A 27,723-nucleotide genomic window follows, 5' to 3' on the forward strand; every position below is an offset into this window, starting at 1 on the left:
TGCAGTGCAAAATTAATTTAAAAAAATCTTTGCTTAATCAATGTCACCAGGCTAGCCAATAGTGGTTGCTAACATTTTCAAGTTCAGTTCCCTGGACACACCAATAAAGCTTTTCTTTCAGGAAACCATGGCAAGTAAGATAATAAACGTAAGCTTCTCTATAAAAAAAAAAAAACAGCGCCAGATTACATATTTTATGTATGGCAAAATGTGATAAGCATTAAAACACACAATAATAAATAGCATTTAACCAAAGGGAACATAACTGTAAATAAAATTGTACTTGACTCATTTGCTATGCAGTTCCTAACGAATTGGAGTACAATATTAGACAACCTGAGACATGGGGCCTAATTTAGCATGGATCGCATGGGCCATATTGTGCATACGCCATTTCCGTTGGCATAGTAGTTGCAGTTTGATGGACAGGAAGCCATCATTTCTGGGTCACTGACGTCAGTGCTGACCACTTCCTGCCTGACTCAGTTGCAGAATAGTGGCAGTCTCAGACCTACTCACGTTGCTCAGATGGAAGGTGTCCTTTGATGTTTCAGGATTTGCATATAGATCTGTGAATATATCGCTAATTGCGATGTATTTGCAATTTTGCATGAGGTGTTTGCTCTTTCTGTCAGGGTGCTGGCTTTCTGCTCGCAATCAACTGCTATTTCTCAGATTAAAGACCCATGCTGAATTAGGCCCATGAGCCGCATAGGTGGCAATCTGTCCTTGCACCTTTGAGTGCCAACATTGCTGTGAGAGATGTGCAAAATATCAGCTAAAAATGGCAGGAACATAGTTGAGAAATATGAATCACTTTAGTTATTGCTGGCAAATAATCTGAAGTCAAGTTTAGTTGCGCCCATAAAATACGAGGCTGGCATTTTTAGCGGATATTTTGCACATCTCTCACAGCAACGTTGACACTCAAAGAGTTAAAAAGAGCCATGCAGTACCTTTGCCATACATTTGAAGCAATGCTACAATATATGTGATAACATTTTGCATCATACTATTGGCTGCAAACATTGGCAGAAAAGTACTGTACATTAGCTGAGCAAATAAGCTGTAAACATTGCAGAAGAGGACATATTTTATTAAAGGCTACAAACAATTTAACAGTTGTATGAAAAAGCAATTTCAACAAGGAAACTTTACAAGATGCCTCAATTTAAAAAATGGCACATATTTTGTGACTTTCACTGGTTGCTATGGTAAGAATTTCCAAACACAAGATCTTGAATAGGTCTTCAGCCTAACCAGGTAATGTGAATGTTCTATTTAAATGTAAATCTTCAGTAGTGTCTTACCTTTAAAAGCTGTGGTTTTGTAGTTGTGTTCAACAGCAGAAATAACATCTTTCCAGAAATCGTACTTGTTCTGTCCATCAGTCTGCAAAGTATATAAATGCACATTTAGAATATAAGCTTAACCATAAACAGGATGCTCCTATTATGTTTTCAACTTTGCATTCACAGTATATTTATTTACTGATTGAGTATCCCATATCCAAAAATCTGATATCCTAAATATTCTACAAGTTAACATTTTTGGAGTGCGACTGAGATAGTGACATCTTTGCTTTCTGATTGTTCAATGAACTGAAACTTTGTTTCATGCACAGAATTATTAAAAATATTGTATAAAATGACATTAATGCTATAGGGTCAATCCAATTGAGGGGCAGGTTGATGCAAATTAGCTTCAAAACATATATTGCAAGGAGGAGCAAATACACTTGAGTTTTTTTTGCACAATTCCTTGAATATTTTGGGCTGAGCGCGTTTTATTAACACACACGCATTCCCAGCTCACTGTAGTCTCCTTTACAAACATTGCATCATTGTCTAGCAATGCAATTAGGGTCAACTCGCATCTTGAAATCAATATCGAATTGTAATTTGCAGAAAACTATTTGCCACCACATGGAGGTGTGAACTTACTTTAAAAAAATCACATGTACAAAATTTTTGTTATTAAAGTTCAATGATAAATTGAAATAAAGCACTTTTAAATGTAACAAATTCTCTTGTACCCGGAATGAAAAATGGTAAATTCCAAAGCATATATGCAGGGCTACCTCTGGCCGCACTCACTTCCCTCCCCCTGTCACTGCCGCTGCCTTCCCATCACCGGCGCCTGTCGGGACTGGCGCATGCACAGTACAAACATATGTACTGCGCATATGGCCAGCTTCTATGGGCTGCTTCGGCAGCAGCCCATAGAAGTAATGATTGTCCCGGCGCCTGTACACTATAAGTTACAGGCACCAGGACCAGTAAGTGCGCAGTACCGGCATAGGTACTGCGCATGCGCATTTGGCATTTTTGCATGGCAGCCCACAGCAAGGTGTCTCGGAGGGAGGGAACACCACCCAATGGGACTGCCTTGGTGACTAGCAGGTTGTATCTGGGTTCACTATAGTGGCAGATTTTACCTGGGGGGGCTGCAGCCCTGCAGCCCATAGGTAAAAACTGCCACTGCCTACCTCCCATAAAAGGATAGTGGTCCCACAAGGAAAGGGTGTGGTCACACAATAGTAACTCCAATTAATATTGCGCTACACAGTAACATAATCAGCTCTACTTTACTTCAGCGACAGTGATGGTATGACATCACATGCGCTGTGCCGAAAGAAGCCGCTGGGACCAGATTTTTTTGTTGGAATTACTATTCAGGGCTGTGGTACAGGTGGAACTCATTTCCCCTTACCATTGGAGGTGGTGGTACTCAGTTCCACAGAGTTCCCCCTCACTTTAAGCCCTGCATATATGTCAGATGGTTCCTCTTACTACTTGTTTATTTCTCAGGCAGCAAGAACAGAGCAAGGAGCAGAGATCCAGACTTTCACTATTACTGTAGGCTTGACCTCCTTGGAGACTGTATGGCATACTTTATATATTTTATTTTTAATGTATTATTTCATATCTCTAGTGTTGGTGGTACAGGACAGGCAAGTGATAGGCAAAACCAGCACTTGTGGCTGCCAACCATACAACATGTGAACAATCAGAACCACAACTGTACACTACCACATAACTTAATATTTTTCTAAATATATTAATAAAAAAACATTTGCCTTAGGTGGCCCATGAAAGAAAATCCCATACTCTAAGGTGCTGTGGTTCATTTAAGTTTGGGAAGCACTGTGTTAACCAATAGCTGCTATTTGTATACATTTTAAATGTTTATGCATTTAATATTGATGTGATATTTATTACCATTACCTAATAAATATTGGTTTTATTTCTATTACTTTTGATGTTTATATTATATGTTGTATCAGTGAGTCATTTACAATTATTGGATTTTGATATGGCAATACCTCTTTATTTATTGACTGCAGAAGATATTTGTCTTGTATCCAAGGTGTAATTTAGGTGTTTAAGGATTCAGTACATAATTATAAAAATACGGGCCTTATTCAGACCTGATTGCCACTGTGCGAATATGCAGAGGTCTTTGATCAGATAGTTGTTGCCCGGACAGAATGAAAACCAGCTCCCTGCAAATCTTCGAATAAAAATATCTTTGGCCAGCTGCAAGTCCATTGGGAACTCACTCTCCATCGAATGATTTTCAGTCTGTGCAAGTATGTGTGACTCTGACCCTACCACAACTATGATCGAGCCCGGAGCTGACGTCACATGCCTACGCTTGTGTTTTTCCTGACACTCCCAGAAAATGGCAAATTACCACCCGCAAACAGCTGTTTTATTATCAGTCAAGTTGAGAAGGAAATGTGAACAAAGTAATCACTGATTTTTTAAACTGGTTGCCCTCACGCATGCACACGATCCGTACCGGCATGCGCTCCACATGTTAGTCTAAAATGCAAACTAGACTAGGCTTAAATATAGGTTTTGGTTACACTTTTAAGGTCCCATAGTTGAATAACAATCTTTTTAATACAGACAAAATAAAAAAGAAATAACATTCTGAAGATGTTGATATGGCAACTTGAAAGAGGTTAAAATATTCCCCCAAAATGACATTGCATTTGAACTTTGTTAAAAAGCTTGGAAGAAGCAGACATACTGTAAAATATTATAAAGCTACATGGAAATTAGAATCTGTGTTTATAGAATTAATTTAACAATTACTTGTACTCGCTTTAAGAAGCTCATGCCCAACGCAGCAATGTATATGGCTCTGCAAGAATTTTTCCCAGTTAGAGGAAGTAAATGCAATGAAAAATGTCCATTGCATAGTAGTAAGGGGCACAAATGAGAGTACACTAGCTTTGAACTGCATAAACAAGACTACATTTTGTAAGCAGCTCACATTCAACAAGAGTTTGCTACATAAGGTCCATACACACTGGGCGATTAAGCCCAGCGTGTATGGGCAGCGATGACCGCTGTCATTGCTTTGGGTAAAGCTGCACAGTGCATACACACTGAGTATTTTTTCCCCTGCCCGGCACAGTAAGCGGGGGGGGCGGCTTTGCATATAGCAGATGAGTGGCTTTCCCGGCGATGATGTGGGAGCGCGTAGCAACGCTCATCGCTGGGCCATACACACTGGCCGGCATTGAGCTTAAAGCCGCTCAAACTTGCTGTGTTGAGCGGCTTTCAGCTCACAGTCGTCCAGTGTTTATGAGCCTTTAGAGGAAGAGTAGACAGATTTTAACCACACATGATGTGGTTAATTTAAGGTATATAGGGCCTGATCAGTGCCTGATTAACCAATAGGCTGATCAGGCTGCATTCCACCACTGGGTGAGGGGGGCACCTTGCAGGTGACAGCTGAGGAATTAAGGCCTAATTTATTCAAAGCTTGTTAGCTATCACCCGTCTTGATGTGTAAAGTTCCTACAGTGACTGCCAATGTAACTTACTGATGGAACCATTACATTATGTACATTGTGGTACAGCACCAGCCGGGCAGTCTAACTCCAAAGCCTCCTTCCCATACCACAAGCATTAGATCCTACATGCCAGTTGTATAACTTTCATTACATGCACATGTGCAGTATGACTAACGAGTCCCTGAGCACCAATACACGTGTGTTTAGCATCATTACAGGGGGAGCTACATGTGTATTAGCCTAGGACACCTAGAACTTTTAAACAGACCCTGGGCCTGATTCAGATGTGGTTGTTCTTTCGATTCCTGTCTCTATCTCTTATCATATGCAATTGCGATTATTTGCTAATATGGGCAGAAGATAACCTGAACATATGAACACCCATTGTTGTTGCATAATTTCCGGCCATAAGCATATAACTGAAGAAACATTGGTACCATTGTCGCAAATCGGGTCATGCTGACGAACCTGAATGTCTCTGTAGACGCCTAGGCTGGGCTCCTCTCATGGGACGCAGAGGGCTCTCCAAGTAGCAAGTAAGATCGCAACTGCTAATTTATGCATGCCAATAAAATGCTGTCTGAACGGCCATAATGTACCTGCATTTGGCCGACCGCTAACTGTGACTACCCCTAAACCCTGTCTTCCTGTCACTCACTTTGCAAATAATCCATCATTGATAGCTGAATCACAATTCACTGCAGCTTAGACACCCAAACAGTAAGGAACCATCAATCGGTTTGCCTACAATAGCCACTTTGTGACTTCATCTAAATTAAGCCCATAGAGCCAAACAGTACTTTAAGAAAACAAGGGTGAAATGTCTACAACATTATTCGGTACTTGTTTCCTAGCACGGCCACAATCGTAACTAATCGTGTCCCTTAATTAAGGGACACGATTAGCCCGATGGACCCGATTTCCTTTGAAATCAGGTCCATTTTGCCGGCTAGGAAACAAAAATCGGGGGCATCGCGTCGGTCGGGACCATTAACATTGGTCCCGACGCGACCGACGCGATGCCCCCGATATTTGCATTGACTTCAATGTTAAAAAAAATTTTAACATTGAAATCTTGTCGGGAACTGTAAAATATCGGGGGGCATCGCGTCGGTCGGGACCATTAACATTGGTCCCGACGCGATGCGACGCGATGCACCCGATTTTTACATAGGATTCAATGTTAAAAAAAATTTTAACATTGAAATGGTGTAAAAATGTTAAAAAATGTGAAATGGGTCAATATGACCCATTTCACATTAAAAATGTCCCCGTCGTCGCCCCACGATAGACGGCAACCCGAAGCGTGGCGAGCGCAGCGAGCCCGCGAGGGGCGGCGGTACGCGTCCTCCGACCTTTTCATGCCCTACTATCCACTAGGGCGTGGAGTGAGAATAGAATAGTGTGGCGAGCGCAGCGAGCCACCGAGCCCGAAGCGTGGCGAGCGCAGCGAGCCCCGCGAGGGGACGCGGATACCTTCACAGGTAAACGCGTCCCTTCGCGGGCTTCACAGGTGTCCGTGGCGACGCCGACAACTGTGAAGCCCGCGAAGGGACGCGATTACCTGTGAAGGTATCCGCGTCCCCTCGCGGGGCTCGCTGCGCTCGCCACGCTTCGGGCTCGGTGGCTCGCTGCGCTCGCCACACTATTCTATTCTCACTCCACGCCCTAGTGGATAGTAGGGCATGAAAAGGTCGGAGGACGCGTACCGCCGCCCCTCGCGGGCTCGCTGCGCTCGCCACGCTTCGGGTTGCCGTCTATCGTGGGGCGCTGTGTACACGCTTCAATTTGGGGGGGTTTGGAATTTTTTTCATTCAATCCAATGTAAAATTGGGTCCCAGGGACCCAATTTACATTGGATTTAATGAAAAAATCGGGTCAAAAATCGGTCGGATCGGTCGATCGCATCGCATGCGACCAAATCGCATGCGATGCGATCGACCGATTTTTTTCAGCACGACCACCCCGATCTTAATCGGTGTGGCCGTGCTAGGAAACAAGTACCCATTATTCAAGTGGGCTTTCATAAAATGGTACAAAAATAACAATAAAACAATACCGTCACAAAATTGGTGTTTTCCTACTCACCATTTCTAAAGAATCTACTATTTTAGCACATAGTAGCGCTCCAGGTAAGTCAAAATAGTTGTCATAGAAGTAGTATTTAGCTGCAAGAGAAAGTACAATACACACTATGGTTTTTTACAAACAGCATAAACAAGCAACAATATATAATATGAACACACAGTCTTTCTGAACATTATTATCACATTGATAGCCTAATTCATTTTTGGATATCTCAGTTATATAGCAATAATTTTTTTTTTTAAATGCATTCAAACTAGATTACTGACATCGTATTAGATAATACTAGTTTGTCATGTTAATATATTACAAATTGGAAATCATATGCCTCAATATTGTAAAATATTAAAGAAGCCATAATTTCCTAATAAAAGAGTCTTAACAAAAAAATATATAACTAACAGATTTTAGCAAGGTAGGAAGGTACAGATTGGAATCCGAGTAACATTTGTCACACTGCACATGTGCACAACTTGCGCCAGTATTTTACCCTTATATCAAACCTTTGCAGCCCTTGCACTTCTAAAAGTAGTCAACTTAGGCAAAAAAAAGTCTCTTTTTTGGGGGCGCTCTTCAATTAAATAAAATATGGCAGGGTACTGTTACATTTTTTGTGTATTATCACTTTTGATACATTGAATTATCCCTTCTGATATAACATTTGATAACTAATATTTGGCTAAGCTACCGATCAGAACTGCACTTACATTACTTGTGTGTCCTTTTTTGGTGGTACAGTATATTAATTTGTTGCATTAAGAGTTAAGTTTTAATTGAAGAATGACCTAAAAAAAATATAGAGTACTTTTTTCTCCTAACATTGATTACTTATCTGGTCTAGGGGCTGCACCTCCACACATGGTACTAGTTGTTCAGCTGTCATAATTTTTAAAATTGTGGATTTCTATATTCTGTGACCATATCTAAAACAAAGGGACAGATGTATCAAGCTTCAAAAAGTGATAAAATGAGAGAACTCCGTTAAAGTTTGTTCACGATGGTACATGACCCCTGACAGAATATTTAGGGGTTTTCCAGGCTCCTCAGATTTTTGTTGGAGACAATGTAGGCACATTGGTACCTTCCACCATATTTGGTGGGAATGCTCTGTGATATCTACATTTTGGGATGAGGTAATGCAGTTGGCCTCGAAAATAATCCATTCCTAAAAACCCTTTACATAGTCTTCTTAGTAAACCTTTTGATTCCCTATCTAAAGTTTAAAATTCATTGTGCCTTCAATTATTCAATGCAGCAAAACTACTAATAGCGACTCAATGGAAGCAATCATAGGCCCCTTCTTCAAATGCATGGAATAACAAGATGTGGTATCTTGCATCTATCTTGGTATCTTACGGCCCTCCTTAATGACAGTGTCAAAAAGTTTCATTTAATTTGGGACTCTTGGTACAATCTGCACCAAAGGCAAATACCTGGCCTGGAGTGAGCTGGTCTCACCCCGGGCCCATTTAACCACGCACAGTGTCTGCCCTTCCTCCTTCCCTTACCCCCTCCCCTTCTTTTTATTTATTTTTTTCATATTTCTTTCACCCTCCCTTTTTGCATTATTTTCTAAACTCTTCTTTTTACGAATATTACATATGTCTCTGATAAAGATATAATATCCTTTTTTTATTTTTATTATGTTTAGTAAAAAAATTGAAAACGAATAGCCTTATTTGTAAGGTTATTATATGGTGACCAGCTACTTGTCTATTTGTTCTGTTGTTGTTTTTTAACATTTCTATAATGTACTGGCCTTTTTGATGTAATTGCTTTTGGCTATTCTAATAAAATCTACATTTAAATAAAAAAAGTGATAAAATGGAGAGTGATAGACAACCAGCCAATCATCAGCTAACTGCCATGTTACAGGAAGGGTTAGAAAAATGACAGGTAGGAGCTGATTGGCTGATTGATTATCACTCTGCACTCCAATTTTTGAAGCTTGATACATCTTGCCCATAGTCTTATCTGGTTCTTAGGTTTCCCTAAATCCCCTTTTCCTGAGTTTTCTATAACTTCTATAAGCAGATCAAGGGAGTTAAGCACACAATATTACTGCATTAAGCACACAATACTACTGCAGTACACACCCCTCCGAGCTACACACTTATTTGAAAGTAGACCTAAATGTGTTTTGTACAGATATATATTTCTATTAGGTACACATCGGTTATTTCCATATTTAGAGATGATACACTCCTAACTGTTAAGAACCTCTGTACATGGTCATATATATATTCCCCTTATAGAGTAAATAAAGCCACTATCTGATATTAATGTATAATAAAGGCTGTGTATTTCTAAGCTGAATAATACATATAGGGCCTGAATCTGGTTGGCTGGTTGTTACGCCGCTCGTCGGGTGTACAAATGTCCACCCTCGCTATATGCCAAATGTCCCCGCAGCACTGCCAATGGATGTTGCCAATGGATGTTTTGCACCCAGCGTTTTCGTGGGTATGCCCAGGAAACGCTGCTGGACACCTACTCCATGCTCGCCCCAGGTGCGAGCGCCTCACAGAAGATTTTCACATACGCATATTCGCTTATGAAGCGGCCAGCGCAGCGTACACCGGCGGCACCACCAGCCATGCGGGCGATATGTGTGTTTTGATCTCCACCTGATACATCAAATCCGTGGCTCTGCTTACAGCCCTTATAAGGGCTCCTCTGCATTTATACTACTGTATCTTTGTATATTATATGCCATGTCTCACAGCCATACAGCCTCCCATATCCCCAGTGAGCTCAGTGCGTGGTTCTATAATTAACCGGTTACACAGCTATACTGTCACGCTGTGATCACCCATTATAGCAGCATTGTGCAGCATCAGGCATCGGGCAACCCGTCTCCTACTACTGCATATTGTATGCCGTGTCTCATAGGCGCACAGCCGCCTGGACAGAAGGCTACATAATTGATTAATTACACAGCTAGACTATCATGTGTGATCACTTATTATAACGGTATTGTCCAGCATCGGGCAACCCATCCCCACCACTTCTAGTGACAGGGATCTGTGTGTACCATTCTGCCTTCACTAGAGATTGATACTCTCAGTTTGCCTAGCTGCAAATATTATTGAATGACACAGTGCAAATAGAAATCTAATATTTAGTATCCTACAAACCCGTCCTCACTATCATTAGTGATGGGGATTGATTTGCACCACTCTGTCTAAAATATTTGGAGACTGACAGACACACTTCATATATGGAAAGTTAAGCAGAATGCCTATATATAAAACTACATGGCCAAAGTTTAGCATTAAGGAACTTATTAAACAATTGGTTCCTTACTAGAGGAATTCACATATAATCTGGCATCTACAGAGACTGTTGTTACCAACAAGTAACATTGTTGCACAACATTAGACACTGTATCATTGCGCAGATATACCTGTGACATATAACTCTGCTCATTTCTTATTGAAGGTTAATAAAGTGTGGCGAGCGCAGCGAGCCACCGAGCCCGCAGCGTGGCGAGCGCAGCGAGCCCCGCGTGGGGACGCGGATACCTTCACAGGTATCCGCGTCCCCTCGCGGGCTTCACAGGTATCCGCGTCCACTCGTGGGGCTCGCCACGCTTCGGGCTCGGTGGCTCGCCACACTTTATGAAATCAACTCCACGCCGACGTGGATAGTGGGGGTATGAAAAGGTCGGAGGACGCATACCGCCGCCGCTCGCCACGCTTCGGGTTGCTATGTTGCTATGCACTTTTGCATACATACACCATAGCAGGGCTATTTTTGTGCAGGCTCTAGCAGGAACTGTGGCCCTTATTCTAGTTCACTCTTTCTGACAAAATATTTCTTAGATGGACAAAACCATGTGCACTGCAGGTGAGGCAGGTGTAAAACCACACCCAAATCTAATTATCTCTGCACAAGTAACACCTGCCTCACCTGCAGTGCACATGGTTTTGTCCATCTAAGAAATATTTTGTCAGAAAGAGTGAACTAGAATAAGGGCCACAGTTCCTGCTAGAGCCTGCACAAAAATAGCCCTGCACCATAGTACATGCACTTAAGCATCGCACCCATCGCATTCATTGTACATATAAAACTACATACAATCCATACAATTGACTCGACATACAATCATCGCACGCAACGCGTACATCGCACTTGAATAAAGTAAACGATGAGTGCGATGCATGCGATTTAAACGCATACATCGCAGTCATCGAATCGCACGCATCATACCTTACTATACTACTGTTTTTCATACGATACATGCAGTTTAAAAACCGAAATCGCACGTATCGCACAGATTGTATGCCTTATAAAAATGTACACGATTAATGCGATGGGCGCCGTGCTAGGAAAGCAGTACCGAAATAGTTTTTAAGAACCAATTGTTGGATATGATCAAAAAGGACACTGCGTGCACTGAATTTTATTAATTAGCATGTGCTGTGTTTTAACACACATCACTTTCACACTGTTTGTCCTATTTATTTGTCCTATTATGTAGTTTTAATAAACTTATTAAAGGTTACATTTTATTTTAGATAAATATCTCTTCCTCTTTTGGTGCACTACAATCAGACAAATTATTTCTGTCCACCTAAATTCACTTACTGCATTCTTCTGTGCACACAGGGGAATGCTGATGAAGTCTGTACAGAAAAAATATAATTTTAAAAGTGTTTGGCATGATGTTCTTAATGATGTATCTGCCTTTAGTTTTGTATTTACTTAGAAAAAAAAGGAAAGAAAAGAAAAAACATCACATGGTAAAGTACTATGTACCTGATCTTGCATATGTTCCATTAATTTCTTTAAAATGCTTCCACTGCCTCTTTTCTCCATAAGTCTCCTCAATCATTTCTGCAGTCATTGTCTTGGTGCCATGACATGCCCTGTAAAATAGAACACAAAATCTAAACCATTACAATTGCATGCAATTACTGTTGAACATTAGTGTTTATACCTTATCTGATTTTGTCGTAGTAGGAATAAAATATGTTCCTTAAAGCTTTCTTTTTTGAATAGTTTACTGTAATACACTATAACAATAACACAACAATTACATGTAATATACAGTAAAAAACCATCATTGCATTAATTTGGTCAGAGTCAGTCCGGAGCCAGCATGCAGCTCATGCAACTGAACCTTCAGCAGTGGGATCTCCAGTGCGGGGGGCAGCTCATACAACGGAACATTCAGCGGTGGGATCTCTAGTGTGGGGCGGGCGGGGATGCAGTTCATACAACTGAACCTTCAGCAGTGGGATCTCCAGTGCTGGGGGCAGCTTGTACAGCTGAACATTCAGCGGTGGGATCTCTAGTGCGGGGGGGGGGGGGGGGGGGCAGTTCATACAACTGAACCTGCAGCAGTGGGACCTCCAGTGGGGGGGGAGGGGCATAGACAATGGAGACAGTGGTGGGAAGTAACAAAAATAGCCACCTTCCCTGGAGGAGGGCTGCTATGTATGTCCAGTCTAAGCTGCTTCTCCCATGGGCCTTTGCAGAGTCCCAAAGAATGAGCTTGCCCTGACTGACTCCTTGCAGCCAGCACAGGCTTCAATATCTGCAGGAAAGGTGAGTGTTATGCAGGGGTGCGGGGGGGAGTCGATTGGGCATGTGTGGCATATGTGTAGTCGGCATTACTGTGTGACATAATGTGTTTAAGGGTATTACTAGTGTGGGGTATAATGCGATGCGCAAGGTACGATGCTGTATGGCATTAAATCGTCTTGAGCCTTGTTGGAGAAATCATGCTATATATTAGTAGTAGTACTATTACTGTATATAAGGTGCACTACTATGTGGCAGGACATGTATATAATGTGTGTAATGTGAATAAGGAGCAATGGGTCAGGGGCAGAACTAGTGACGGTGCTAGGGGACACCAACCAAAATCTTGCCTAGGGCATGAAATTAGCTAGGGATGGCTCTGAGTCAGTCTATAGCAATATAAACTTACTGACAGAAATTGTTGCATAATTATCACTGTTTATACATCATTAATGTGCAAATAAAGTTTATGTCCTGATCCTGCACTTGTAAATCACTGCTTTATTGTATGTAAAAATAATAAAAGACTAACCAACACCACTAAATCCAAGCTAAAACATAACCTAAACCGTGAAACATATTAACCATGCTGATCGTAGTCGCAGTCAGTAAATATAAATAATTTCTGTGAATAATAAGCTGTTAAGCATCAGTAGTATTACTAGAGTTGATCAGGGGATACATAGATAGACTCCAAACATCATGACCAAGCTTTTTGAAATTTGGAACTCGCTACACGAATCATATAAACATATCGCTTGTGTTGCTCTGAGACATTTATCATAGCTTTCAAGGTGGAGAATCTGGGTCTGATTTGAGCCATCCAGGAATGAGCTATGCCAACTTCTAAACTGCACAAATATTAATGGTATGTTGCATAGTGCATCTGTTCAGTATTCATTCTTCACAGGCCCACATACTGTATAATCTAGGCATTATTACTGTAGGGGAAAACCTATAGTTACCAATGTTTTCACCTGGATCGAATTTAACCACGCCACTGGCCTCCAAAATGTTTTGCCCACACAACTGATTATGTAAAATCATCCTTTAAGCTTAATTAACTTTGCAACTATTACTAATGAGGTGATTCAGATTCACTCGCAAAACCATGTGCACTGCAAGGTGGGGCACATGTTACATGTGCAGAGAGAGTTACATTTTGGTGAGTTATTTTGTTTCTGTGCAGGGTAAATACTGGCTGCTTTATTTTTACACTGCAATATAGATCTCACTTTGAAGTACAAACCCCACCCAAATATAACTCTCTCTTTAAATGTTACATCTGCCCCACCACCAGTGCACATGGTTTTGTCCATTAGGAAAATAAATGTGCTTTGGGAGTGAACCTGAATCAGGCCCTATATACCAATAATAATATTAATAATCATTTTTTATTATGAACATTAAATAGTTGAATAGGAAATTTTTATTTCTAAAAAAAAAACCTATTCAATTGGAAGCCTGGGGGCCAAATCCATTCTGTAACTTAATTTAAACTGACCCATGAGTCTATATACATACCTCCCATCTGTCTGGGGATGTAGCCTTGTGGGAAGTGCTGCAATGTTGGCCACACGCCCACTAATTTCTGGTAGATAGATAGATAGATAGATCTATTGAGGCAGATGTATTAAGCCTGGAGAAGAGATAAACTGGAGATAAAGTAGAAGGAGATAACGCACCAGCCAATCAGCTGTGTTTAAAATATGACAGTTGGGAGCTGATTGGCTGGTGCGTTATCTCTTTCCAATTTATCTCCAGTTTATCTCTTCGCCAGGCTTAATACATCTGCCCCCATTATTATGTTAGTAAAACTCAGTTGTCTGCCAAATCTCCCTAACATTTCAGAGTGGCCCACTCAAAATAATAGTTGAGAATACCTGAGAATAGTTCCATCTGCAGAAAGTTTAAGAAAGTTTCCTTCTTCCAAATCCAGCACCAAGCCCTTGAAGCTAAAACAATCAACAGAAAAAAATGTGTTAATAAGATATGGGCATGGTCAACCTTCAATCATTTAGCCTACTGGCTGGAACATGCAACATAATAGTCTGTTTTAGTCAGAATTTTGTCAATTTTGATAGCAACATTTATGGCTCTAGCTTCCAGATTTAAATCATATTATTTCATTTTGCAAGCATGAGCAGGTAATAGGAAAGTAAACATATCGTTATGATGGGATATATTCATCTAACTCTCAGGCACAGCACTGGGGTTAAAGGCACTATATGTGTTTCATTTTTATAAAACATGGATTTTTTTTATTACTAAAGAGGTGTGCTTGGTACTATTATATGGTTTTAAAGCAACTGAGGTGTACTATTACCAATGAGGGGGTGGGAAGTTATTTTATAATTTGGGATCTATCGACACAGGGAAGTGGGGGATGGGTTGCAAAAACAACGCTCTAGATACTGTATATTTTAATATATTAAGACATGTCTTAAGCCCGATACACACTAGCAGATCCCCAGCAACACCGATATTGGAGGTAACAGGGACCCAGCGGGGTGGGAGAAGCATGGCCGTCAATGGCGAGTGGGAAAGGGAGCAACGGTGGGGGAAGCTGCAGCATGGCCGCCGTTAAGGAGGACCTCCCTAGTCAGACCATGCAGAACAAGGGAGGAGGTTGTTAACGATGTGCGGGAGCGCACATTGGTAATCATATGGAGTGTACACACTTGTAAACAATATGGCCTAGTGTGTATGGAGCTTAAGATTTCAACAATATTAGTTTCCTTTAAACATTTCCAAATTTTCACCTACTTAACATTTAAATAGGACTCTCTATTATGAGTACAACTATAATGATAAGCACAAAATGAAATAAATAACAATTGAGCCGAAGGAAACTAACAGTTTTTCCAAACAGCATTTATGTTTAAAAGGACAGGTTCATTTTTAACTGTTAATTAGTAAAAAAAAAAAAAAAAATACACCTATGTACGGTATATAACCAAAATAATAAATAAATCCATGTATTGTAATTGTATCAGTTTGTCTTGTCATCTATACAAACATAACACTAACTAAGATTACCAGAAATCCCATTCCTCCGGTGTAACTGATAACAAGTCTTCTTTATATCCTTTTTCTGCCACCAGATACTGGGCAAAACTGTCATAAATCAACTGTAAAAGAAAATTAGATACTAGTTAAAAAAACAGAGAAAATGTATGCCCAGATTTTAGACTCATACATCACTAGAAAAGGATCTAGGAGTCCAAATAGACAGCAAACTGGGATGTAGTGCCCATTGTAATGTAGCTACAAAAAAGGCCAACAAAATTCTGGCATGTATTAAGAGGGGAATGGAAACTAGGGACTCAAGGGTAATTATGCCACTATATAAAGCATTGGTGAGACCTCACCTCGAGTACGGAGTACAGTTCTGGGCCCCACACTATAAAAAGGACATCATAGAATTAGAAAAAGTCCAAAGGCGAGCAACAAAGCTTATTAGGGGAATGGAGAATTTAAGCTACGGTGAGAGATTAAGCAATTTGGGACTATTTACATTAGAAAAGAGACGTTTAAGGGGGGACATGCTCAACATGTACAAGTATATCAAGGGCCAATATAAGGAACTGTCACACACCCTCTTTTCTACTAGAAAGGAATCTAGGACACGAGGGCATGAGTATAGATTAGAAGAAAAAAGATTTATTCAGCTAGTAGAAAGAATTTCTTTACAGTCAGAACAGTCAAACTCTGGAACTCTCTTCCCAGAGAGGTGGTAACGGCTGGCTCATTAAATGCGTTCAAGGCAAAGTTGGACAAACATTTACTGGAGAAAAACATCCATGGGTACAAATAAGAAATATAATTTGTCTGTAAAATACCAGAACCTACCAAATCAGCAATGGATATATATACCAGGTTGAACTAGATGGACGCAAGTCTTTTTTCAGCCTTACCTACTATGTAACTTGTAAACGGAGACGATATGTAAACTTATAAAGTCACTTTTCATAAAAATAAGAAGGGCTTGATTTTCTAAAGGCAGCTGGTTTGCATTAACTACTTCAGTGATTTTCAACCTTTTTTCCTTGTGGCACACTAAATAAGATTTTAAAATTGCCAAGGCACACCGTGAGATCCCCATAGGGCAAAACACATTGGCCCCCACAGGAAGAAAATCAAAACTATTGGCCCCCATATAAAAAAAATCACACTGGTCCCCACAGGTAATAAAAATAAAATACATTGGTCCTTTACATGAAAAGAGGCCAGTAAATAACAGTTGAACTGGTGGTGGCTGTGAACTGGTTTGGGCATCTCTAGATCTGGGGGCACACTTGAGAACAACTCAAGGCACACTAGTGTGCCACGGCACAGTGGTTGAAAAACACTGAACTACTTGTATGCAATTATTAATAGACTTTATTTGGTACTTATGTATTATCTGGGCTCCCATGTTAAATGCACCCTATTTTTTCATACCCCTACTATCCAACTACGCATGGAGTTGATTTTATATAGTGTGGCGAGCGCAGAGAGCCACCGTGCCCGAAGCGTGGCGAGCCCCGTGAGGGGACACAGTCTCATAAGAAAAACGGGAGCCCAGATATTACATAAGTACCCTTTATTTATATGGCGCCTCAAGGTATCCGCAGCACATGTATTGGCTCCCCTTGCATGGCAACATTGTTTATTCAAGACACAAAATTGCTATTTGCTTACTGAATCGGTGCGGAATAGTGGATTCAGGGACAGTGTAATATAGGGGTATATTCATAAAGCAAAGAAAAGCCCTGTTTTGCCAAAAACAGGGCATAATCTTTAGGAATAGCAGTTGTGTTGATTGTACAATTTCACAAATACAGCAATAATTTTATGTGCAGTTTATCACTCCAATATCTACCCTTATTATAAGTTGGCTGCAGATAAAAAAAAATGTCATAGGGTAATCTGTATAGCTTGCTGTTATGAATGCAATTATTGGCCGAGGAATATCTACAGCACATATTAGCAAAATTTTAATTGTGCAGCTATTTTACTGTGTCGGTGATAATCCCCAAAATATTATCTGCAGGGAACATAAATATTACCCAACGGGCAGTTTCATGAGAGGATGAAAACTTAAGGTGCAACAAAATGAGCTTACTATTCAACAATGCAGTATGCATCACCTACAGGTTAATTCTGCAGAGAAATAAAAGACATAAGCTGTGTACACACGGTGCAATATCGCTGGCAATATGGTCGCTGAGCGACCATATTGGCAGTGATTTGTTTGTGCTGCAGCGATAAATTTCCAGGTGCGCGCTCCCGTATTCAGCCTCCTCATGGTCGCTGGTCCTGCGATCAGCTGTTTCCCTCTGCGGCTCCCCTGGCTGAGTCTCCTGTTCATCAGCAACCATCTCTGGTCTCTGATGAAAACTGGACACTGAGCAATATATTGCACCGTGTGTACACAGCTTTACCTTACTCTACTCACATGACCTACTCCATATCAAAGGAAACACTGGGAGCTGCACTCTCCAGAAAGATATCAGAGACAAATCTCCCAAACAAGTTCACTATAGTTTTGATGTCACTACTCCTGGAACTATTTAAAAGCATTCTCCAATGGCAGAAGTACAGCCATTGTGAGTATACAAAAATATTGGAAAAATACTTATGTGCCAGATACAGGTCCACAGATTCAGACAAATATGCTCACCTCAGTTTGAGCCACTATGATTTAATTGGTTTCATTCTATGAGGCATATAAAACAAGAAAACACTAGACCGAATATATGGCTCTAGACTAGGGTGCCCAACTCATCCCTTTAATCCGGTACACATATTAATTACACAGGTTCTGTGGCTGGCTTTCACCTGGTTTTAAACTGCCACACCTCAAGACTCCATTTCACCTGGTTTAAACTGCCACAGAACCTGTGTAATAATTATGTGGCCTGGATTAAAGGGATGAGTTGGTCACCCTACTCTAGACCAGGCATTCCCAACCACGGTCCTCAAGGCACACCAACAGTGCAGGTTTTCTAGATATCCAGGCTTGAGCACAGGTAATAATTAGAATCTCAGGGATTCTGATTAAACCATCTGTGTTGAAGCCTGGATAGCAATAAAACCTGCACTGTTGGTGTGCCTTGAGGACCGTGGTTGGGAATGCCTGCTCTAGAAAGAAAAACCCTTTGATGGGGTATCATGGCATCATATCATAAATAAGATAGGTTTCAGCAGGTATTTTCTATATGGAATTAAGATTTTATAGTTCATCTATTTTGCATCAGCACTTGCAAATACTGTAGTGGTGCTGCTAGTGTTTTATTTTTTTATTGAAAATGGCACAAAACAATCCACATATTGAGCTACACCCTGATAATATAAGATTTAAATGTATGCAGATGATGTTCTTGTTCTTTGTCATAAATGCAGCAAGTAATAAAGGGTGTGGATCGTTTGGTCTACAACAACTAGGTCGACAAGCATTGGGTGGACACCACTAGGTCCACAGGCAGCAAGGTCGACATGGGTCAAGGTCCACAGGATATTAGGTTGACATGGGCATTAGGTGGACACAAGCATTAGGTCGACAGTCAAAAGGTGGACATGGGGTTTTTCACAGTTTTTTTACCCGAATGTCGACACTGCATCGCTCGCAATGCTTCGGGCACACTATTTTATTCTCCCACCACGCCCTAGTGGATGGTGGGGCATGAAATACTGCCTGTCGGCACATGTCGGCTCAAAAACAGTGAAAAACCCCATGTCAACCTTTTGACTGTCGACCTTGCCCATGTCGACCTAATGCTTGTGTCAACCTAATGACCTGTCGAACTAGACCCATGTCGACCTAGTGGTGTCGTCATAATGCTTGTCGACCTAGTTGCTGTAGACCTAATGACCGTATCCCATAATAAAATGATGTGTTAATGTGTAAAATAAACCCAGGGACAAGCAGCACTTTTTCCACAGATAAGAAAAAACTGCAACTTCTAATATCAAAAATTTCTGAAAAATAATATGAATAAAGATTGGCAGTAAATCCTAAAGAAACTGTTTTTACCAAAATCGGTTTCATTATGATGACCCGATTATCATTATTTCAACAGATATAGGTAGCAGATCATAAGTAAAACCAGGTATATTAAAAGCTATTTGTCTATAAGAGCATAAACAGATTCAAAGAAATATACAAATAAATAATTAATTGGGAACCCTTTTCTTCCTCCTCTCACTCCTTTATAGTGGTGCGATGGGCTATGCTAGCCAAGCATTGTGTAGTCCTAGGCAATTAGCTTGGCATCACTGCAAATGGAATTAGGCAGAATGACACCACAAAACCCTGCCTTGCATTCACAGCATGTGTTCCCACGCACTGGCTGCAAATGGATGTTTGACACAAAAATCCATTCACAGCCTGCGGGGTAACACCCACATCATTCGATGGTCGCCGTCCATCGAATGATGTGGAAGGCACACGCACCTCTGAGGTTGCTCAGAGCAACCTTAGATGTGCATGCACATTCTGAAGGAAGTGGGCGGGCAGCTGACATGCGGTGATGTCAGCTACCCGCCCCTGACCCCGATGTCACTAGGCGATTTCCATGGGAATGCCCATGAAACGCTGGCCGTTCCCATGGGGGAGTCCCCTGGCCTGCCGACCCCACCCACTGGTCGCAATGTTGGGTGCACCTGGTGAACATACGCATTTCAAAAACTTCACACTCACATGCAAATTCGCATGTGAGCGTACAGACCTGAACAAGGTCCCAAGTGTAGAAGTATATCAATTCATAACATTTCAGGGGATGCTATCCTAGACAAAAATAGATAGTACAAGGAAGGAAAGAAGTGGTCTTCGGTGGATTTGCATGAGTGAAAAATTTACTTTTATTAACTTTATTTAAACATTTCTTAATTACATCAACAACTGTGACATAAAGGGACATTACAATAGGTGATAAAGAGTAGAAAAAAGTAATTTAAAATAGAACCGCATTCAAGTTTCACCTGTATCTTTGTGGATATCTTAATAAACTTATATGATTGAAAAAAAAATGTTTTTATTTTTTTAAATAGAACCGCACTGTGTGAATAGATAGATCTTACTTACGGAAATAATACTTTGAATTATTTATCAGGTCTAAATTATCCCCCTTATACAGGCTCAGGGGGAGATGTAGTAAGCCTTGAAAAGTGATAAAATAGAGAGTGACAAACTACCAGCTATCAGTTCCTGCCTGCCATTTTTCAAACACAGCCTATGACAGGGTAGTTGGGAACTGATTGGCTATTGGATTTATCACTCTCCATTTTATCACTTTTCAAGCTAAAGCTGGGGGTATGGGTAAAAACCGGACTGTCCGGGGGGGACTGGGGGGGGCTGCCTGTGACAGCTGTCACCAGGGAGAGGAGGAGAATAAAGCTTCCCTGTATGGTATTGGCATGTACGAAAAACAGGAACTTTTCGGACCACAAGGGGAGGCTGTAATCTCCCCTTCCCCATGTCCCTGGTGATAGCTATCACAGACAGGACACCCACCGGACAAGACCCCGGGATGCCGGACATCAAACTCTGGGTTCTGGAGCTTGTAGTGTCCGGTCCGGCGTACCCGGTTCTTGTCCGTGTCCGGTTTTTAATTAGTCCCTAAGGCAGGCATTCCCAACCACGGTCCTCAAGGCACACCAACAGTGCAGGTTTTAGTGATATCCAGGCTTCAGAACAGATGGTTTAATCAGAATCCCTGAGATTCTAATTAATGCTGCTTTCCCACTGCCTACCCGGGTAAAGACCCGTTTTTTTTAAATGGGTCTTTACCCGGGTAAGAGCCACAAAGACCCTTTCCCACTGCAGCTTTTAAACGGTAAATTACCGTTTAAAAGCAGTAAATGTCCCATTCACACTTACCCGTGTAAACCACAAAGCAACACGTTTAAACTCTCTAGTAAACTTTGCCTGTCATTAAAAACATCACATGCACCAATCATGTTCTTAACCTTTATTATTATTTCTAAATACCGTTTAAAACCCTTTCCCATTGCCAAAAAAACGGCTCTTACACGGCTAAAACACTGCTTTTTACCCGGTTAACAAATACCGGTATTTGTTACCCGGGTAAAGCAACCTGGAGCTTTCCCACTGCAGCTCTAGCCGTTTAAAAAGGCTAAAAAAACGTGTAAAGCCTGCAGTGGGAAAGGGGCATGTTACCTGTGCTGAAGCCTGGATATCTAGAAAACCTGCACTGTTGGTGTGCCTTGAGGACCGTGGTTGGGAATGCCTGCCCTAAGGGCTATTTCACACACTCCGGCTCCTGCCGGGCGGCGAAACCCCGCATGGCCAAATGCCGTGCCGCACACAGTAGTTGTTAATGGACACTATTGTGTCCATACACAAGGGACGGCCATGGCCCGACCGCAGCCAGATCCTACCACTGGAAGGGACGGCTGCCGGGCTGGGTTGGGATCATTTGGTTTACAACATGATGGTCAACACGATTAGGTCAACATGGGTCTAGGTTGACATGGGAAAAGGTCGACATGTTTATAGGTCGGAAGGTCATTAGTTCGAAAGGTCATTAGTTCGAAAGGTCATTAGTTCGACAATGTCTAGGTCGACAGTCAAAAGTTCGACCTGGGGTTTTTTACTGTTTTTTTTACCTGAATGTCAACACAGTCGACATGGACAGTTTAAAGTGCACCGCTCGCTGCACTCGCTATGCGTCAGGCACGGTGCCTCGCTACGCTCGGCACACTATTTTATTCTCCCACCACGCGCTAGTGGATGGTAGGGCATGAAATACCGCCTGTCGGCGCATGTTGGCTCAAAAAACTGTGAAAAACCCCATGTCGACCTAGACACTGTCAAACTAATGACCTGTTGAACTAACAACCTGTCGAACTAATGATCTTTCGACCTAGAACCATGTCAACCTTTTCCTATGTCGACCTAGACCCATGTCGACCTTTTTCCATGTCAACCATCATGCTGTAGACCAAATGACCGCTTCCCGCCGATTGTCAACTGCTGTGTGCGGCACACCGCTTCCTGGCCGTGCAGGGTTTCGCCGCCCGGCAGGAGCCGGAGCGTGTGAAATAGCCCTAAAGCTGGCCATACATCTACAGATTTATTTTCAGATCTGGCTGGTTGAAACAAAAACCTGGTAATATCTAAATGACAGTTTTTCAGTTTTCCATAGTTTCAGGGAGATTATAGTTGGTAATAAAATTTGAGGGGAGGGGGGGGGTGTCATGCTCCCCCAAAGGGCCTGTCTAGTTCCACATATGCAGAGCTTGTGAAAAGAGATTGTGAACATGGCACCTAGAAGCATAGGTGTGCACTGCTACATCTGAGAGCCCCAAAGCAGTCAGACAGAACTACTATACTTGTTAAAGTGTTGGAAATGGTGCTGATGATTCCGGGGCCGAAACTAGGTGTTTCGGCGCCCGGGTCGGCAGTCATTTGGTTCCCCCCCCCCACAAAAAAAAAAAAAAAATCACTGCCTTGGGGTCAGGCAGCGGGGGTCCGGGGACTGGAGAAGGTTAACTCCGGCTCCTAGCGCTGCCGGGCGGTGGGCGGGAGGCAGATTTTGAAAAGACTTGCCGGACGCTGATTGGCTGAATTCAGCCAATCAGCGTCCGGCAAGTCTTTTCAAAATCATCAGCGCTTCCCGCCGCCAGGCAAATAGCGAGCGGCTGTGTATGTGAAAGCTGACGCTACACCAGTCCCTGGACCCCCGCTGCCAACATACCTGTGTGTAGCGTCCAGGGACTGGTGTAGCGGCAGCCTTCACTCACTCCGTCTCCTAGCGCTATCTGCCTGGCGGCGGGAAGCACTGATGACTTTGAAAAGACTTGCCGGACGCTGATTGGCTGAATTCAGCCAATCAGCGTCCGGCAAGTCTTTTCAAAACCTGCCTCCCGCCCACCGTCCGGCAGCGCTAGGAGCCGGAGTTACCCACCAGTCCCCGGGACCCCGCTAGGACCTGGCGTTAACCCACCAGTCCCCGGACCCCCGCTGCTCATCCCAGGGACCACGCTGCCGGGACACCAAACTAGCGCCCCCACCCTCCAGCGCCCGGTGCGCGTGACCCCCTAGCCCCCCCCCTAGTTACGGCCCTGATGATTCAATGTAAATGTGTCTGTCTCTCATTGCTTTTTTCCCAAAAAACGTAACAGTGTAGTGTGGGCTAGGCGAAATGAGGGAGATTGGTAGACTAATGAGGGAGTCTGGGAGATAGCTGTTATTTCAGGTAGTCTCCTGCAGGGTATGGGTGAAAACCAGACCAGGACAAAACCCCCGGACCGGACATCAAACTCTGCATTATGTAGCTTGTAGCCTCCGGTCCAGGGGGTGTCCTGTCCGGGGGGGCTGCCTGCCACACCTGTCACCAGGTAGAGGAGGAGCGGTAGAATAAAGCCTCCCTGTATGGTCTGGACCACCCAGGGAGGCTGTAATCTCCCCTCCCCCATGTCCCTGGTGATAGCTATCACAGGGACCCCCGGACAAGACACCCCCCCGGACCCTACAAGCTCCGCACTGCAGGTCTTGATGTCCTGTCCGGCAGTCCGGGTCCGGTTTTTACATAGTCCCTCTCCTGCAGAGAGAGGGTAGGCAAATATGTGAAGCAAACAATATTTATATTTACTAATTTAAGAGACTTGTCAGATACAGAGAATAAGCTTCGAGCTACTGCAGTGTATATGAACCTTAAGAGTAAAATAAGACATACAATCCGTTGTAAAAATACAACACAGTAAGTTAACACTTGCCTACCTGACCCTCTCCATGCGGGAGAAAATGCTCTGTTTCTGGACTTCCCTGGTAATGTATGATTGCCAGCACCTGTGGGGAGCTAGGTGAAGGTGTTTCACCACAGGTGCTGGAAATCACACATTACCAGGGAGGTCGAGAAACAGAGCATTTTCTCCCGCATGGAGAGGGTCAGGTAGGCAAGTATGAAATACATACATGGTACAGACGAGCACACCCTGAACTACAGCCTGCATGCGTTATGTATAGCTGACTGTACAACTAGTATGTACAGTATATACATCATGAACACCTGGCACAGGGTGACGTCACCCCGCCACGACTGCGCATGCTCACACTGGCACCGGCGAGGGGCCTCCTGACCATTGAGGCCTATCTGTGCGAAACGGCCGGGTAACCTCATCCTCGCCACCCGAGAGCGTGGCAGACGGGTTAGGAGCTGTTACTGTCTCGCGGTAGTAGCAGGCGGTGACGTTGAGGCTCGTCATGTGCGGCTGTGCCTAGCAGGTGGTAATGGGAGCCTCTGGGCGCGCCCCTCTTACCCCGCCGAGTCAGCCGCTGCCCGCAGCTCGCTCACCTTGCTGGATTCCCGCAGCCGGTACCTGCACAGAGTGTGGTCCAGGTCGAAGCCGATGACATCGCAGTCGGACAGGGAGAAGCGGTCAGACATAACTGGCTGGCAGCGGGGTGCTGTACAGCGCCCTAACCCGGAGATAAGCTGCTGGCAATAAGCTCCGCCGCCCCTCACTGCTTCCCGCTACTTCTGTAAGCAGCTGCAGTGCCAGTGTGCTCAGTTGCCGCTGCCACCCGGTCAGCCCTGGCTGTGTCAGACGCCGGTGTAATGGCAGCGCACACCGCTCGGAAAGGGATTGGGAAACAGGAATATTACGGTGTACACCATGGTACGCCCGTGTCCGGCGCTGCTGAGTATTGCTGGGACTTGTCTCCATGTACCTGTGGGAGGGCAGGAGCAGCTAGTTAGTATGTGGCAGTATTAGATGGTCACATTACAGTAGCCACTATGAATAACGCTGTATTATTGGGGCAGATTTATTAAGCTTGGAGAAGAGATAAAGCGGAGAAAAGGTAAAAGGAGATAAAGCACCAGCCAATGAACTGTTTTGAAAAAGACAGTTGGGAGATGATTGGCTGGTGCTTTATCTCCTTTTACCTTATCTCCACTTTATCTCCAGTTTATCTCTTCTCCAGGCTTAATACATCTGCCCCATTATTATTCATTGGTTTATATCACACCATGGGGCAGATGTATCAATCCTGGGGAAGTGATAAAGTGGAAGGTGATAACGCAGCAGGGAGTCCGCTACGATGTCAAGTTACTGGGTTGGGGGCAGATGCATGATCTAGCTATAAGTGCATATGCTGCACCTAAAGGCCACCATACACTATGCGATTTGGTCCCCATTTTAACCTATTCAGATGGATCGGACAGTGAAATCAGGCCAAATCGCATGTCCAGACACCCGGTCCGAACCGATGCGCAGTCCCGTACGTATCGGAGTCGGGAGGTCGGACCGGCTGCACATAAGATTTGGTAAATCTTATGTGCAGCTGGGCAGGGGACGCCGAAGCAGGGAGCTGTGCTTCGGGAAGGTGGAGGGAGCAGGGTGGCTGGGATGCTGCGGGCAGGGGGCGCTGCTAGTAGGGTAGAGGCAGCGGAAGCTGCGGGGGACAGAGGCGGCAGTAACGGAGAGCCAGGCAGGGGGAGCCGGGAGCCGTCAGTGCTTGGGGGAAAAAAAAGCCCATACAATGAATGGGCAGCCTGTGATTGGCTGAGTGCTCTCTTAGCCATTCAGCAATTGGCTGAAAGAGCGCTCAGCCAATCACAGGCTGCCCATTCATTGTATGGGCTTTTTTTCCCCTCAGCACTGACAGCTCCCGCCTCCCCCTGCCCGACTCTCCGTCACACGGTCACTGACTCCTGCACACTGCCTCTGCCCTTCTAGCAGCGCACCCCACCAGCAGCTCAATGTTTTAAACACAATTTTTACACACCGCTACACCGGACCCTGCGGCGAGCGGGAGAATAGAAAAAATTCTATTCAATATTTTTTTACTATGCTCGCCGCTGCTGACTCTCCGGTCCCCACGGCGCCCCCTGCCACGGGCCCTCTCCTGCAGCCCACCCGGACCCTGCTCTCCCGCTGCTCCCCGGGTTTACATATGATAAGTCGAGCCGATTTATCACATGTAAAAAATGGCACATAAAGTGCCAAATCTTATCAAGCTCCCCCGGGGAAGCTCAGGGTAACACTAGTTAACACATTTCAAAAAACATCCCCCAGTTATCAGTGCACCTAACCTGTGCTAGTGTCAACCTGCCGATTAGGGATGCCAATCCTGGGGCATTTTTTTCAATCCCAGGAATCGGGATTGAAAAATGCTCAATCCTGGGATTGGCATGCTTAAAAGAAAATTGCCCCTGTGCCCCCCACACTAACTGACTTTTGGGGAGGGGGGTAGGTGGCAGCGATGCTGAGACAGGCGGTGGGTATTACGTGGGTGGACTGGCGGCAAGCAGGTGCCGGGGCCACACACTTACTTTTGGGAAGCAGGCAACTTCAGCGAGGAGGCAGGCGGCTGGGGGAAGTCCGGCGGCGTGCGGGTTCCGACAGTGGGGGTGTAGTGCTATGGCATGCGCAGCGTGACCTGTGACCTAATCACGCTGCTCCGGCCGCACGCTGTGTCGTGGACAGCCGGGAAGCATCTGAGCGAGTGCTCAAACGCTGCCCGGCATTAGACTTGGATACTCCAATCCCAGGATTGATAGCATTATTGCTGCTAGTGTGACCACATGACATTATTTTATTATTGTGTTTTGCTATGTTTTACTTGTCTTTTTAATTATTAAAACATTTTTTGTGAAGATCATCCAATCCTTCATTAAGTTTCATTTAAAGGTATAGCGCTGCTACTTTCTGTTCTTTTTATGTCCAAACTATGGCCCTCCAGCTGTTGTGAAACAAGTCCTATCATGCCTTGCCACAGTTTTGCTATTAGGGAATGCTAAAACTATGGCAAGTATGTGTAGTTTCACAACAGCTGGAGGGCCACAGTGTGGACATGCCTGGTTTACACACATCTCGCCATCACACAATCCATGTGTAGCCACTTTACTAAGCTAATGGGTGTGACTTTTTGCCAGTTCAGCACCCACCTCCAGGGGTTGCGAGCTGAAATGCCAGTAGCTATTGGCACCATTGGGCGCCTGGTATTTGGAAAGCCACCATGAAAACAATTGCATTTCCTCCATGTAGTGCACTAAAAAACACTTTTTTTGTGTGTATTTGTACATGCAAACATTTTTATGGTCAAAACTCTGGAATTAAATGTCATTGCCTCAGTTGCCTATCTTTTCTGCACATCAGTAATGAAAACTGGTCAAAAATGACCAGCAGTATATACTAGTGCACCAGTGTATAATGCCCATATTTATTGTGTGTAAATCTGTCTCTGGTTAGGGAGGCACTGGCTAGTACCAGTTACCTTGTCGCTGGTATGCGTACTTCCAATACCCACAGTATCCTATTAAAAATAAAGGGTTGCAGGGTTTTCA

General features: G+C 43.5%; 1 protein-coding gene across 4 annotated transcripts in view; it reads right to left on the reverse strand.

Moving 5' to 3' along the window:
* NT5DC1 (5'-nucleotidase domain containing 1) overlaps window positions 1–25,095 on the reverse strand; it is a 273,425-nt gene extending 248,330 nt beyond the window's left edge. For 2 of the 4 annotated variants that reach the window (XM_083176860.1, XM_083176859.1), the window contains exons 1-7: window positions 24,486–24,567; window positions 15,796–15,827; window positions 15,464–15,555; window positions 14,308–14,379; window positions 11,657–11,766; window positions 6,899–6,978; window positions 1,311–1,392 (exon numbers count right to left, since the gene is read on the reverse strand). In XM_083176860.1, the coding sequence (XP_083032986.1) occupies window positions 1,311–1,392; window positions 6,899–6,978; window positions 11,657–11,766; window positions 14,308–14,379; window positions 15,464–15,555; window positions 15,796–15,827; window positions 24,486–24,552 (535 nt within the window). In that variant the 5' untranslated portion in view covers window positions 24,553–24,567. Of the gene's footprint in view, window positions 1–1,310; window positions 1,393–6,898; window positions 6,979–11,656; window positions 11,767–14,307; window positions 14,380–15,463; window positions 15,556–15,795; window positions 15,828–24,485; window positions 24,603–24,726 lie in introns of those variants that run through there. The other 2 variants (XM_083176861.1, XM_083176862.1) reach the window with 2 other exon arrangements.
* Window positions 25,096–27,723: the final 2,628 nt, after the last annotated feature.

Source organism: Crinia signifera, chromosome 3 (genome assembly GCF_055691185.1).
Source record: "Crinia signifera chromosome 3, ASM5569118v1, whole genome shotgun sequence".
In the NCBI taxonomy this organism is placed as follows: domain Eukaryota; kingdom Metazoa; phylum Chordata; class Amphibia; order Anura; family Myobatrachidae; genus Crinia; species Crinia signifera.